Raw genomic sequence first — 14,244 nt, forward strand, 5'->3', positions numbered from 1 at the left:
TTTTACATGTGTAGTGACATCACGCCCCCGCTCACAAGCGGATGTCGTTATCAATTATTCTGTGCTTCCTCTTGTGAATGACCACCTTATCATTCATCATGTTGACACGAAACGTAGTTTATTCTTTGCTGCATTGAAACGACCTATTTTGGATGCTGTAAGTGTTATTCGAAAGAATATGCACACTTTTCGCTTCACTTTTAGCCTACGATTGCACTACATCCTGGATAGGCCCAGGAGAGAGGTTACTTTTGCACATGGACACGACAAGTGAATCGAGCGATGAAAGTGTTAAGCGTCGCTGTAAAAATGCAGGGTTGAGATTGATACAACCGGATCTCTTACGGGCACAGATAGCGGTGCTGTACAAGGTATATAAAGAAGTTTCGAGGAAAGCAAAATAGATTAAAGATATTTATACGAAAATGCACGAATGAAAAGCATGTATAGCATACTTGAGTAACTCAAACAGGCTATAGGAAACTATTCGTCACCACCCCCTTTCAAAGCGGATGCCAATAAATCAAGATCAGCAAGGCAGTTTTGAAGTTCTGAGCAATGTTTGCTAGATTGTAAAGTTCTTGTTGAACTATTTTACGAGATCTCTTAATGTAATAGGTGTATGTTTCTCTGGTATATATTACCCTTCCTGAGTTGTAAGGCAGCGCGCATTCAAAGTAGACTTTATCGGGTTGTCATCATTATTTCAACAGACCTACTTGTGCCTGAGGGTGTTAACTTCGTTTTGGATTCTTATTCTCATTTATTTCCTCACATCATTGCTGGAATACGTGTGGCCTCAACTGTCAGTACTTTCTTGCTCTCTCACTGCCGCAGGTGTGTTTTCAAAAGTGCCTCATCGAGGTGGAGATGCAGAAATGCGGCTGCGCTTTCTACACCCGAGAGCTCTCACCTTCCTTCACCACCAAGATATGCTCGCTCACTCAAATGAGTAAGTACGTTATGATGCCGCGGTGCTGACCGAATACGCGAACTTAAATACTCGAAGCCTAATTTCAGTGCGCTGACAAGGAAACAATGGTGTTGTTGCGTAAACACGCACATTTAATTACACGACGTCGGTGACACAGGCAAGCAAGAATGCTGCCTTTAGCTAGACAGTTTGTTTGGGAAAACCACGTCGCAGAATAAAAGAAAACAAGAATTCACTTTGGCGCGGAGCCAAGACACGTCACTATAGCGATGATGCTACAATTCGAAACAATAGGGAAGCGCGAATGCCATGCAAACAAGTGCGCATAGTATCGGCAGAGGCAAAGGAAGCACTGAGAGAGAGGTAATGGGGGCCTATGACATGAAGCGTAGGGCTGACGCGTGCGTCACATTGCCGTCTTTATGACTTTTCGATAATGAACTGCTGCTAATGCTTGAACATTAGGAGTGTGACGTGTAGGGCGCCGGGCACGTGGTGGAGGTAATGGTAGGTCGTACGCCACGTGGTGAATACATATATATATATATATATATATATATATTGGGAGCGCAAACTGTGTAGGTGATTATCGTCTTCATCTGTATACACCCATCCTTTCATAATCATATTAATCGTTTTCTCTGGTTGGTACTGACTGACTGGCTCGCGCGGCTGCGTTGCAATACAAGGGTTCTGTCTTCTTCGTACCAGGCGTCGTCTTACAAGTGGCAGAGCATGCGCTGCTTCTCACGTCCTCGAGCTCTACCGGTCACCCCTGGAGATCCGTTCTGGTCGCCGATTGTGCTCGCCATGAACACTCATGACACCAACCGACGCTTCCACTTCTGTACCCACCCCTGCTCAACCTGCTGGGACTACTTAGTCTGTCAATGCACCGCACCGCGATTCTCAGGTTTTGTGTGGTCTTTGCGGCGAAGAAGTGGAAGACTGGCTTGGCCATTACGACAGCGTGAATCCTTACAACCATTAGGACGAGGCACACATGCTCCGTAATGTTGCTTTCTACCTTACGAAAATCGCTAAAATGTGGTTCTTCAACCCCGAACACGGCTTTCCTGATTAGTCCACATTTACTGAGCAGCTGCGTCTTATCTTCGGCACGTCTGCTGGGCGATCCGAGGTAGCCAAACAGAAGCTCGCTACCCTCATTCAGGGAGCCGATGCATCTTACACCTCTTACATGAAGACGCCCTGGCTCTCTGCCGTCGACATGTAAGAAGAGGACCGTATCTGCAATATCCTGAAGGGCCTCAACTCCGTTGCCTTAAACCGTCTTACCGTTCAAAGCCCTATTATAGTTCGTGATATTATCACGACTTGCCAGCGCCTTGCCACGCTCTCCTCTATTCGTCTTCCACGCGCCTCCTACGACGCTCGTCTTATAGACAATGACGAATTGGGAGCGCTCATCCTCATCGTTGTGAGAGAGTACCTTCGCTGCCATGCTTTCCGCGAACACAGCCACTGCGTCTCTGCGCGCTCCTCCTCCCAATTTGCGGGCGATGATTAATGAAGAAATAGCGTCCTTGACAAATGTCCCACGTGCACCGTCCTCGGTGCCTGTTTGTTCGCCTTTTCATGCCTAGTTTTTTCCCTGGTGAGAGAGGAAAAAAATTGGGGGAGTAAGCACGCACCACCGTAACGGGTAAACGGGCATGGAAGGTCAATCAAATATAAAACTAAAGGGGTTGTCTTTACGAACGACCCAAAAGAAATTTAGTACCGTAAGCAAATTTATGTAGAAAAAAATGATCGGAGCTGAAACCAGTGATTCGAGAAAGAGAAATTGTAAAATATGTAGAGCAGGGCAGAACAGCACTGCTGAGTTACCTAGCTTCCAACTCGTGTAGGCTAAATAGAAAGCTAGGCCGGCTATGGCAGGGATCTGCGTTCATGTTGATTCCGCGTTTTTACTTCATTGTAGTCAGGATGAAGAAAGCCAGTTCCATCAGAAGAGGAAGGCAACGGTGCCCGTGCTCAATTCCATTTTCTTCCGTGGACAGTCTCGTGGCAGCAGGGTCAAGGGAACCGGTCGGAAACGCGAATCACGGGCCTGCAAACGCATAAAGTGCGAGCACCAAGTGCAACGGCATAGAATGTGCAAAGCTTGTTTAGTTGTGTTTCAAGACCACAAAGCGGGATCAGTCATAGCCAGTGAGGGCAACAAAGACGGAGAGCAGGGAAGAGGGGGAGCAAGGGAAGGAGAGGTAATGGAGGTGAAGCGTGCAGTTAATGCCATGTGACACAGGGTATGCCCCGCCACGATGGGCTTGATCAGTGCAGATGGCGAGTACCAAATATCCAAAATAATATGAATAGAGGGAGAAAGGCAAAGGGAGACATAGAGGAAAAATGCCATGGGGGAAACAAAGGCAGCTAGTAAGCATCCGGAAAAATAGATGTATTAGAGTTCAATGAACACAGATGTTATCATGATCTGAACCAGCTCCAAAAGCAGGGCTTGCAGCCTTTTGCTCTCAAGAAAGATGGAACATATCAATGCCGTCAATGTTTGAGCATCCGTTCTGGCGGAATTTTTAACGTTCCGTTGCACACCGCCGCGGTTCTCGACCATCCACCACAGCTTAAGTAAGGGGAGGCGGATCAATCACAGACGCCCGCACCACCCTCTTCAGCCGGTTATCTACTTTCGTTGTTCTGGCTCGGCCCCATGAAATCCCTCTCAACTTTAGCGTGCTTCTCGCCTCTTGCCAGCCAATTCGCTCAGCAAATATGCTCAATGTAGGCAATGCTATTCGTTTTAAAGCGAAAGAAGTGACCTCCTAAAATGAAGAGTGCGTTACATTGGGCTTATCAAACAACGCTGCGGGTGACCGCCCTATGCTTGTGTTGGTGGTTGCGTAAATTTGACGTCAGGAGATTGGAATAAAAACAAATCGGAATAGTTTTACGTTACAGGGTACTTGTTTGGACGTTTGTTTGGATGGCTTGGGGTGAACAACGGTGGCTGCTAATCTCATCGAGACAGATGGATCCCGCGTCATTCGCCACCGCCCTTACCGTGTATCGGCTTATGAACGCAGTGTTATCGAAGACCAAGTCAAGTGCATGCTCGCGCGGAACGGTATATGGCCTTCCGCGAGCCCTTGGTCTTCTCTAGTCGTCCTAGTTAAAAAAAGACCGACTGGGTACGCTTTTGCGTCGATTATGGAGCACTAAACAACATTACCGGTAAGTATGTCTATCCAATGCCTCGTATTGACGATACTTTGGGTACCTTAAGGATTCCGAATAATTTTCGAACCTCGACTTGTGCTCTAGCTACGGGGAGATCGCGGTCCATGAGCTCGAGAACGAGAACACGTCGTTTGCAACACCTAACGCCCCTTTCGAATTCAATGTGACGCCTTTTGGGCTGGGCAATGTACCAGCCGCATTTGAAGAAATGATCAATACGATACTGCGCGGCCCGAAATGGAAAACCTGCCTTTGTTACCTGTGCGACATTGTCATTTTTAGTCCAGCTTCTCCCAGTATCCGGGACATTTAGACGGCGTTTTCACGAGTCTAGACAAGGCCGGTCTCCAGCTCAACACTAACAAGGGTCGATTTTCGAGCCACAGCATCAAAGTATTAGGTCAGGTCGTCAGCAAGCACGGCATTGAGCCTGATCTCGAAAAAGTCGCTGCTGTACTTCATTTACCAAAACCAGCCACATCTAAAGACCTTCGCAGCTTTCTCAGATTAGCGTTGTACTTCCGCCGGTGTCTGCGTGATTTCGCTACTATCACAGGTCGTCTTCACGAACTTCTGACCACGACCACACCCTTTACCTGTACCTGGCTGTGAAGCAGCTTATCGGACCGTCCAACGATGTCTCACATCAGAAACCGTGGTTCATCAGGACCAGTGGTTCTGTGGTGCAGCAAAGATGACGCCGTGCCATGGTATTAAAACGGCTGCACTATTTTTATAGGGACCAGTATTTACCCAAGACAGCTGCAAATTTCCGACCTATTTAGTGGCTAAGTGCGCGTGTCCCCCACGGTACCGCCTGGTCGCTTACACGAGGAGCCGGTGCCGTTGTGCATGGGTGGTGGTGCAGGAACGATGACGCCGTGCTATGGAGCTACAACGATTGCATTATATATATATATATATATATATATATATATATATATGGGGGCGGGACTAGTATCTACACAAGGCAGCTGCAACCTTCCAGCCCATTTAGTAGCTAATTGGACGCTCCCCCATGGTAGCGTCTGGTCAGTTTCAGCTGGTGGCGGTGCAGTTGTGTATGGATGGTGGTACAGCAACGATGACGCTGTGTTATGGAGCTACAACAGCTGCGCTATTTCTATGGGAACCAGTATTCACGAAAGGCTGCTGCAATATTCCGGCCCATTTAGTAGTAACTGGGCGCGTCGCCCGTGGTAGCGTCTCGTGGGCTTCAGTTGGTGCCGGTGCAGTTTTGTATGGATGGTGGTGCAGCAACGAATACGCCGTGTTATGGAGCAGCAATCGGTGCTTATTTCTATGCAGAGCAGCATATACGCATTGCGGCTGCGAACTTCCGGCCCATTAAGTAGCTAAGTGGGCGTGTCCCCCGCGGTAGCGTCTCGTCGGCTTCAGCTGCGGCCGGTGGGCTTGTGTATGGATGATGGCACAGCAATGATGATGCCGTGTTATGGAACTACAGCTGGTGCACTATTTCTGTGGGGACCAGTATTCACGAAAGGCAGCTGCAATCTTCCGGCCCACTTAGTACTAATTGGGCGCGTCCCCCGCTGTAGCGTCTTGTCGGCTTTAGCTGTTGCCGGTGCAGTTCTGCATTGATGGTGGTACAGCAATGATGACGCCGTGTTATTTAGCTACAGCCGGCACACTATTTATTTTGGGGCCAGTATTTATGCAAGGCGGCTGCGAACTTCCGACCCATCTAGTAGCGTATTAGGTAGCGTCTGGACGGCTTCAGCTGGTGCTGGGGAAGTTGTATATGAATAATGGTGCAGCAACGACGACGCCCAGTTATAGACTTACAAAGGGTGCACTATTTCTACGGGGACCAGTAGTTACTCAAAGCAGCTGCAATTTTCCGGCTCAGTTAGTAGCTTAGTGAGTGCGTACACCGTGGTAGTGTCTGTTCGGTTTCAGCTGGTGCCGGTGGAGTTCTGTATGGGTCGTGGTACAACAACGATGACGCCTTGTTATGGAGCTACAATCGGTGAACTATTTCTATGGGGACCAGTACTTACCCTACGCAACAGCAAACTTCCGGCCCATATATTAGCTTAGTGTGCGTGTCCTCCCTGGTACCGACTGGTCGGCGTCAGCTGCAGCCGGTGCAGTTGAGTGTGGATCGTGGTGCAAGAACGATGACGCCGTGTTACGGAGCTACAATGGGTGCACTATTTCTATGGGGACTAGTATTTACGCTAGGCCGCTGCAATCGTCCGGGCCATTCAGTAGCTAAGTGGGCGTGCCCCCGCGGCAGCGTCTGGACGGCTTCAGAGGCTGTCAGTACAGTTTTGTATCGATGGTGTTACAGCAACGATGACGCCGTGTTACGGAGCTACAACTGGTGCGTTATTTGTATTGGAACAGTATTTACTCAAGGCAGCTGCAACCTTCCGGCTCATTTAGTAGCTAAGTGGGTGTGTCCCCCGTGGTAGCCTCGGGTCGTTTCTAACTGGTGCCGCTGCAGTTTTGTGTGGATGGGTGTGCACCTACGATGACGCCATGTGCTGGATTTGCAACGAGTGCACTATTTCTAAGCGGAGCAGTATTTATGCAAGGGAGCTGCACTCTCCTGGTCCATTTAGAAGCTAAGAGGGCGTGTCCCCCGCGGTAGCGTCTCGTCGGCTTCAGCTGGGGCCGGTGGGCTTGTGTATGGATGGTGGTGCAGCAACGATGACGCCGTGTTATGGAGAAAGAACCGGTGCACAATTTCTAAGCGACCAGTATTAATGCATGGCCGCTGCAACTTCCGACCCATAACGTAGCTCAGCGTGTGTATCCCCCGCGGTAGCATTCGGTCGGCTTGAGCTGGTGCCAGTGCAGTTGTGTATGGATGGTGGTACAGCAACGATGACGCCGTGTTATGGAGCTACAAGGGGTGCGCCATTTGTATGGCGGCCAGTATTTACTCAAGGTAGCTGCAGCCTTCTGGCTCATTTAGTAGCTAAGTGGGTATGTCTCCGTGGTCGCGTCGGATCGCCTTTAACTGGTACCATTGCAGTTGTGTATGGATGGTGGTGCAGCAAAGATGACGCCGTGTTATAGCGCGACATATATCGCCATACTTCAAGAGAGTGCTGAACGGTTGAAAAAGCAGCAGGGCACCATAGTCTCGCGCTTAGACGAATTGGAAGACAAATCAAGGCGGAATAACTTGGTTTTTCAAGGCATACCCGACTCCCATGAGTCAAGCTATGTCAGAAATATGGAGTAACTGTCGTCAGCGATGGGAAATGCATTGCCACAAAACTCAGTTCAACGGGCACATTGAATCGGGACTTTTTCAAATACGAAGTGTCTTCCGGTTATAATGAAACTAACAGATTTCAATATTAAGGACAGCATACTTTCGTCGCGCAGCCAGCTTAAAGGAAGTAAAATGTCAGTAACTGAGGACTTCTCGCCTGCGACAAGGCTCGCTCGAAAAAAGCTTCTCGAATTTGTTAAAAACCAGCCTAATTCCGCCTCATTTAAACTACGTTGTAACAAGCTTTTCATTGATAAACAATGTTTCATGTATGATCCAACAATTGACAGCGTTAAGCGAGCTAAAAGTGGTGTTCTAGATCACGTAAGCGCACCTGACAATCTCCGTCATCATCCTAATACATAGCAATGCGCAAAGGGCAATGGCATATGTTTAACACCACAAGCCTCCGTGCTTGTTGCAAACGCTAGAAGGGTGTTTCGCAAACGCGAGGAACTTGAATCGCTCATCGATACCTGTAATGCTGGTATTGTTGCATTAACGGAAACGTGGCTACAACCCCATGTGCAAGATTGTGAAATCTTTGACTTGTCTCGATTTGGTATCATCTGTTGCGATCGCACTGATCGCAAAGGCGGAGGCGTACTACTCGCTATTTCAAAATCCCTGCAATGTCATCAAGTCCACATTCACTGTAAGCTGGAAGTTGTGTGGGTGCGTTGATATCAGTTACCGTAAAATAACGTTTGTTGTTTACTACCGCGCTCCATTCTACCCATGCACTTTCACCACTGAGCTTCACGAGTTTTTCTTCAACCTCCTTGGAGTTCACCGACAAGTTTATTCCATCAATGAATGAATGTTTGATGTTTAATGGTATAAGGGCCAAATATGGCCAAAAAGCGCCATGCCGGTGGTAATGAGTGTAGTGATGAGCTCTATGAAGTTGGTGTGACGTGGCTGTAGAGAGGCCTTAAAGGTAATTGCTCTAAAATGCGTAAAGTATGTAAAATAAGATTATGGCTGTGACATGTGGCGTGTACTATGAACATTAGGATGCATTTAAGAAGAATGATACGATGTATAGAATATATTTTATTCTAAAGTTGCCTAGAGCACTACTGCCTCCTTAGAGCCCTTGAAACACAAGGGCCTGGAGGCATGTGCTATGCAAGACAGTTATCGCAGCGGCATCCTCTGGAACTAGGACGCTCTACGAATTTATTGGACTTATAACATGTAATATAACATCATTAAGGAAACCTAGGACTGCCTTGGTGTTAAAAAGCACTTCCTTACCAAGAAACATAGCCGGGTGAAGAGGGATGTAATAACGGTATGCAAGAGGAAAATGCTTCCTTCCCTCCGCTTCGGCTTCCCGGCACTCCAACAGCAGGGAGGATGGTCAGCCTCTCACCGCATCTACCACAGGCTGCAGGTTCAATTCCAATAAGTAGAAAATGATGGTTGCCAAATGTGTGTCCTATTCTAAGACGCCAGAATAGGACTTCTGTTCGCCGTGATTTTGTTGCGGAGGGCCAAGAACCTAACTGTGGCTTTATCACATGCAGTTTGTTATTTATTTCTGCGTCCCCCATGAGTTGCCAGTGGTTTCGCAGTTTCTTTCGTATGAAAGATTCCATCAAGTGTAATATCCTGCAATGTTAAGAAACCCTGGTTCAATTCCTAGTTAAAAAGGCTTTCCAACCGAAAAAGACGACTGTATCGAATAGCGAATAACATTTCACTGGCATCGAAATGAGATGCTTATAAGGAGGCGAACAGTACTTACACAGAAGCTATAAAACTTGCCAAAAAGGCATTCCAAGTACACACTCTACCCACAATGCTTGCGAATGACCCTAAAAAGTTTTGGCGTGGTATTAACCTTTCCAAAGATAATTCCGTCACGTTGATTGATTCCAATGGTTCACCGGTACATGAAGATATATGTAACTTTGTCTTTTGTAGTAACCCTGTGCTTCCAACTCTGGAGTGTTGCAACTACCCACCTATGGACTTTGTTATCATTAAAACTCTTGGGGCGAAAATGTAATTAAAAGTCTAAAGTTATCAAGCCCTGGTGCTGATTTGGTTAACGCAAAATTTCTGAAAAATACTATTGTTTATTCATCTGTTCTGCGTTCGAAAATTTTTCTGCAATCCTTAGATACCCATCAGCTACCTGCAGATTGGAAGGTCGGGAAGGTGATCCGGAACGTGGTTCATAAGTCCGGTTGCAAACATTCGCCCCTCAACTACCGCCCCATTTCCCTCACAAGCATGCCTTGCAAGGTTCTTGAACATATTTTTTACTCACATTTAGCAAAGTACTTACCCAATAATTCATTTTTTACAAAAGCACAACATGGTTTCCGAAAAAACTTGTCTTCTGAAACCCAACTTCTTTCTTTTACTCACAGCCTTCATCTTATTCTCGACAATGGTTCATTCGCAGACTGTTTTCTTTGATTTCTCCAAGGCCTGTGACAAAGTGTGTCATAAATTGCTTCTTTTTAAGCTTAGTAAACTTTATCTTGATCCTCACCTGTTTGCATGGCTTGAGCATTTTGTCCTTAATCAGTCACAGTATATTGTGTCAAAAAATCATATGTCCCCATCTAATCCTGTAGACTCTGGTGTGCCCCAAGGATCAGTTATAGGCCCTCTTCTTTTCTTGATTTACATTAACGATTTACCCCATTACGTTTGTTTTAATATTTACCTTTTCGCAGATGATTGTCTTATCCTCCGCAAAATCTCGGAAAAATCTTATAAGAAATTCTTACAAGACGATATAAACGCTATCTCTAGCTGGTGTGGCATATGGTTAGTGCAACTTAACGTAACTAAATGTAAATGTATGCGTGTAACTCGCAGCAATATTCCTACACCTAACTATTACCTTAATGATACTCCCCTGGAGGTGGTAACCTCCTATAAATACCTAGGCGTCCACATAACCTCGTCACTTTCCTGGTCATTGCACATCGACAACGTAATTAACAATGCTAATCGCATGCTAGGTTAACTTCTCCGAAATTTTTCTTCTGCTCCTACATCATTAAAATTAATCCTATACGAAACGCTTATTAGGAGTAAAATGAAGTACGCCTCATTCATCTGGCACCCGCACCTCGAAACCCTTATTCAGTCACTTGAACTAATCAAAAACAATGCCGCACGTTTCATTCATAGCATTTACAGCCGCACATCAACCGTAACAGCCATGAAAAACTTTTTGCTGCTTGCTCCTCTCTCAGCTGGCGTAAGTGCTTTCGCCTTGCTTTATTTCATAAACTATATTTCCGCAATTCATATCTGCGCGATAATCTAACATAATCTCCTACCTACATTACCTCTCGCATTGACCATAGCCATAAGGTTGGAATCATTCAGTGCCGCAGCAGAACCTGTAACGAATCATTTATTCCTAGGACCTCTCAGGAATGGAACCACCTTCCCGGCGCACTTCTCAAGGACAACTCAAAGTTTCGTTCGGCCTTATAAGGCATCATCACCCCCGCATACAATTAACTAATCAAATTTGCTGTAATTACTAACCATTTCTTGCTGCTTTGTTTATTTACTTGTGTATGTTTTTTACCCACTGCTCACTGTAATACTTCGATCTTGAGGGTACAATAAAATAAAAAATGAAAAAGGGAACATATTGCGCAATTGTTCACGTACAACGGCTCTGATGGTCTCTCTGAGCTCGGCGGAGGCTAGTCGTTGAATTTCGCCTTTCGGCGAAAGCACTTGGCGGTTGTATTGCCGGGTACACATTTGGCTAGCGCTAAATATTTGGCTGTGGTCTTGAGTGGATTGCGAATCCACCGGGCGAAAAGCTATTGTCTCACATCGCGCATCAGGAAGGAAATTTTCTTGTCCTCAGACACATCCGTGTTGGCGCGGCGGAAGAGGCGGATCATTTCTTCCGTGTAGATCGCAGTCTTCTCGTTTGGGAGTTGAGAACTGAGTTCCAGTATCGCTTCAGCTCGCTCCTTGCGGATGACGCTCATGAAAGTCTTCAAGATGGCGCGGCGGAACAGGTCTGTGAGGGTGAACTCGTGATTCTCAAACCATGTCGTGGTGGCGTCTTCCAAGCAGAAGTAAGCATGGGGTAGCTTGACGTTGGAGTCACAGTTGCTGAATGCAGAGACCCCGTCGTATGTCTTGAGCTAGTTTTCTGGCTCTTCAAACGCTGGGCCACGGAAGGTCGGTGGCTCCCTGGGCTGTTGCCGCCTCGGCGGGCGATGATGGGGCTGCCATTAGTGTTGTTGACTTGGCCACGATATTATTGGTCGTGTCAGGCAGAAGTCTATGCTCCGCCGGCTAGTTTTGTAGCCTGCAGCTTGTTCGACGGTGCGTAGCAAAGTTGGTACGGTCTTCAGGTTGCGCGCTTGGATAGCGCCTGTGCGGGGGCGTCAGTGCGGTGAAACTGCCCGGTTCCGGTGGCAGAGGTAATTGGTGCCATCTGTGTATTGGGCAAACCCGAAAATCCGTTTCCATTGCATGGCCTCGTAGGTCGCCGCGCGCACGCGCGCCGATTCAGGTGGCCGAGCCCTTCCACCCCACTTCTCTCGAATCGCCCTCCCTCGCTCCTCCCTCACAACTCTCTCACCCTCGGGTGTCTCCGCGCGCACGCCGTGCGGTCCCGCCGGCCGAGCGTCAGCTCAGGCCGCTGCATGACGTTTCATGTTTCGTTATCTGCTCTTATCGGGAAGCGTGCGCTGCTGTGCGTTGTCCGGCGTGGGTAGTTTCGTCAGTTTCGTGGTCCTCGGTAGCTGTGTGCTTGTGCTCCGCGATGTTTCACCCGTTTCACGACTCGTATCGCTCGTACCGCTGTAGTGGTACACAAATACCTCAAAAATAAGCCCTGCAAGGTTGTTCCGGGTGCCTAAAGACAACAGGTGAGCGCTGAGACCCAAGGACATCAGAAGGCGCATGTACACGAACACAGCCCTGTCCGGCCCTGTCCATGTGTGTGCTCCATGAGGCTCCGGACGTCGTTGCGCCTTGATTGTGCTACAGTTGCCTCTTCGCGGTATCGAAAGCTGACAAATAGATGTTCCTCCTCATTGTCACCTGGTCTATGACTTCTCTTTTTCTGTGCCAAGTCTCATTCTGGAACTTCAGTAACTTGCCCAGCCTTCCATAGCGCCCTCAGTGCTTTTTCTGTGTGTCACGTTCTACAAACGTACTAACAGCTGAAAAGTTACTGTTCGTGTTTGTGTACTATCTCAGTAACCGCCGATGAGAAAACCGCGCGAACAACCTTGATGTGTAGGCATGATACGCTTTTTTTTTCTTCTGGAAAGCATTAGCATTGCAAGTGTCCTACATGTAGATTTTTGCGGTTTGTGTTTACTATACAAAGGAGTGCCCAGTAGGTACGACTTAGTGCCTTAAGTGACGCAATTTTATTGCTAAGCATTGCATTCGGGTGGAAAAAAAAGTCCGGTTGTTGACTTATTTTACCTGGTCTTTGATTCAGGAATAAGCCTTTCTGCGAATGTTTTCTATGTGCTGCTGCAAAAGCCGACTACCTTCTGTTCCCCTTGCCACCGTTACTCAAGTTGTGGCCAAGTGCAAAATAATGTGATAATGTGTATTTCAGTTGTTAGTACAATGTTATTTTTGTTCCGCCATGTCTTTTTTCAATTTGTTCAGCAGTAATGAACATGTCACGCATTTCATATACTTTCGTGTAAATTTATAACTAAGCTTTCTTTTTTGGTATGGCTCTTAATCAAAAAATGTTAGCATTTTATTCTATTGTTTAGATATTTTGCATGTCATTGTTTTTGCCATTACCAGTGAGTCTTCGTTTTTTATAGTTGTCATGACTATGTCATACAAGTCGTCCAATTTTGTGCAATATCTTAGTGCATATATCACAAGCTCGTCTACATTTCAGTCTTGACGACGTTATATAAAGATCTTGTTTTTTTATGTGTGTGTACATGGAACGGCCTTCGCGCTTTCTAGCGCCTTCTTTTGTTATTTCACCGTCTGTGAACTTTTGTGTTTAGTACTCTTGTGTATGTCATGCACCTTTCACTTTTGCTCATTTTTTGAGCGTGTATCACACCACGTTATAAGAAAAATCTGTTTTCGGAAACGAAGTCAATAAAGCGAGACTAAACATCTGTTGTGTTGGAAGCGGAATTTTTTTTATGTCCCGGCACATGCTGGGATATGCGTATTTTGCAGCTGCCAACATAGGCTTATCAGATAAACTATTATCTGGAATAGATACATTTTGTTGCTTGTTTGTCTTTTTCCAGATGACTGTATCGCTGAAACCAAGGACAGCGGCCACTACGACCACTGCGAGACAGCCTGTGACCTCGCTTGCAAGTAAGGCCGCCCCCATAAACAAATGCCCCAGCATGACCACTAATTTGCAGCTCGCTACCTTTGTTATTGCCGCATTCCTTGTTCCTAAACAAAAGTGAGTGTGCTAAGCCACAAGAATAACTCATCACGAAGTATTGGTAGCTTAGTTGCGAAGAAAAAAGAAATTATTTCATCTGTACTGTACCTTCAATAAAGAAACACGTAGCCATTAAAGTAAGGGTATTTTGTTGCTCTGCAGTCGATGAAGTTCATCAAGATCAAGATCAGGAAAATACACAGAACGTGTAAACGAAGGTCAGCGAAAAATATTACAAGTTGGTCGTTACATGGTATATGAACTGAAATTTGAATATTTCTGCATTATTTGCATTTTTTTCTTCGTTCTATTGCGAGAAATTACTTTTTTTTTCAAAATCCTCTATTTCTTTTATTCATATCAAATTTTTTTACGCACGTGCACATCGATGTCGCATTTCAGCACGACTTTGGTTGTCGCGCCTTTTTTAACCAAAAG

General features: G+C 46.4%; 1 protein-coding gene across 1 annotated transcript in view; it reads left to right on the forward strand.

Annotated features, from left to right (window-relative positions):
• The first annotated feature begins 850 nt into the window (after positions 1-850).
• Positions 851-14,244, forward strand: part of LOC126518733 (uncharacterized) — a 109,551-nt gene continuing 96,157 nt past the window's right edge. Inside the window, exons 1-2 of the mRNA XM_050168502.2 lie at positions 851-952; positions 13,658-13,730. Coding sequence (XP_050024459.1) covers positions 871-952; positions 13,658-13,730 — 155 coding nt within the window. The 5' untranslated portion in view covers positions 851-870. The remainder of the gene's footprint in view (positions 953-13,657; positions 13,731-14,244) is intronic.

The sequence above is a fragment of the Dermacentor andersoni genome, chromosome 1 (genome assembly GCF_023375885.2).
Source record: "Dermacentor andersoni chromosome 1, qqDerAnde1_hic_scaffold, whole genome shotgun sequence".
Lineage (NCBI taxonomy): Eukaryota > Metazoa > Arthropoda > Arachnida > Ixodida > Ixodidae > Dermacentor > Dermacentor andersoni.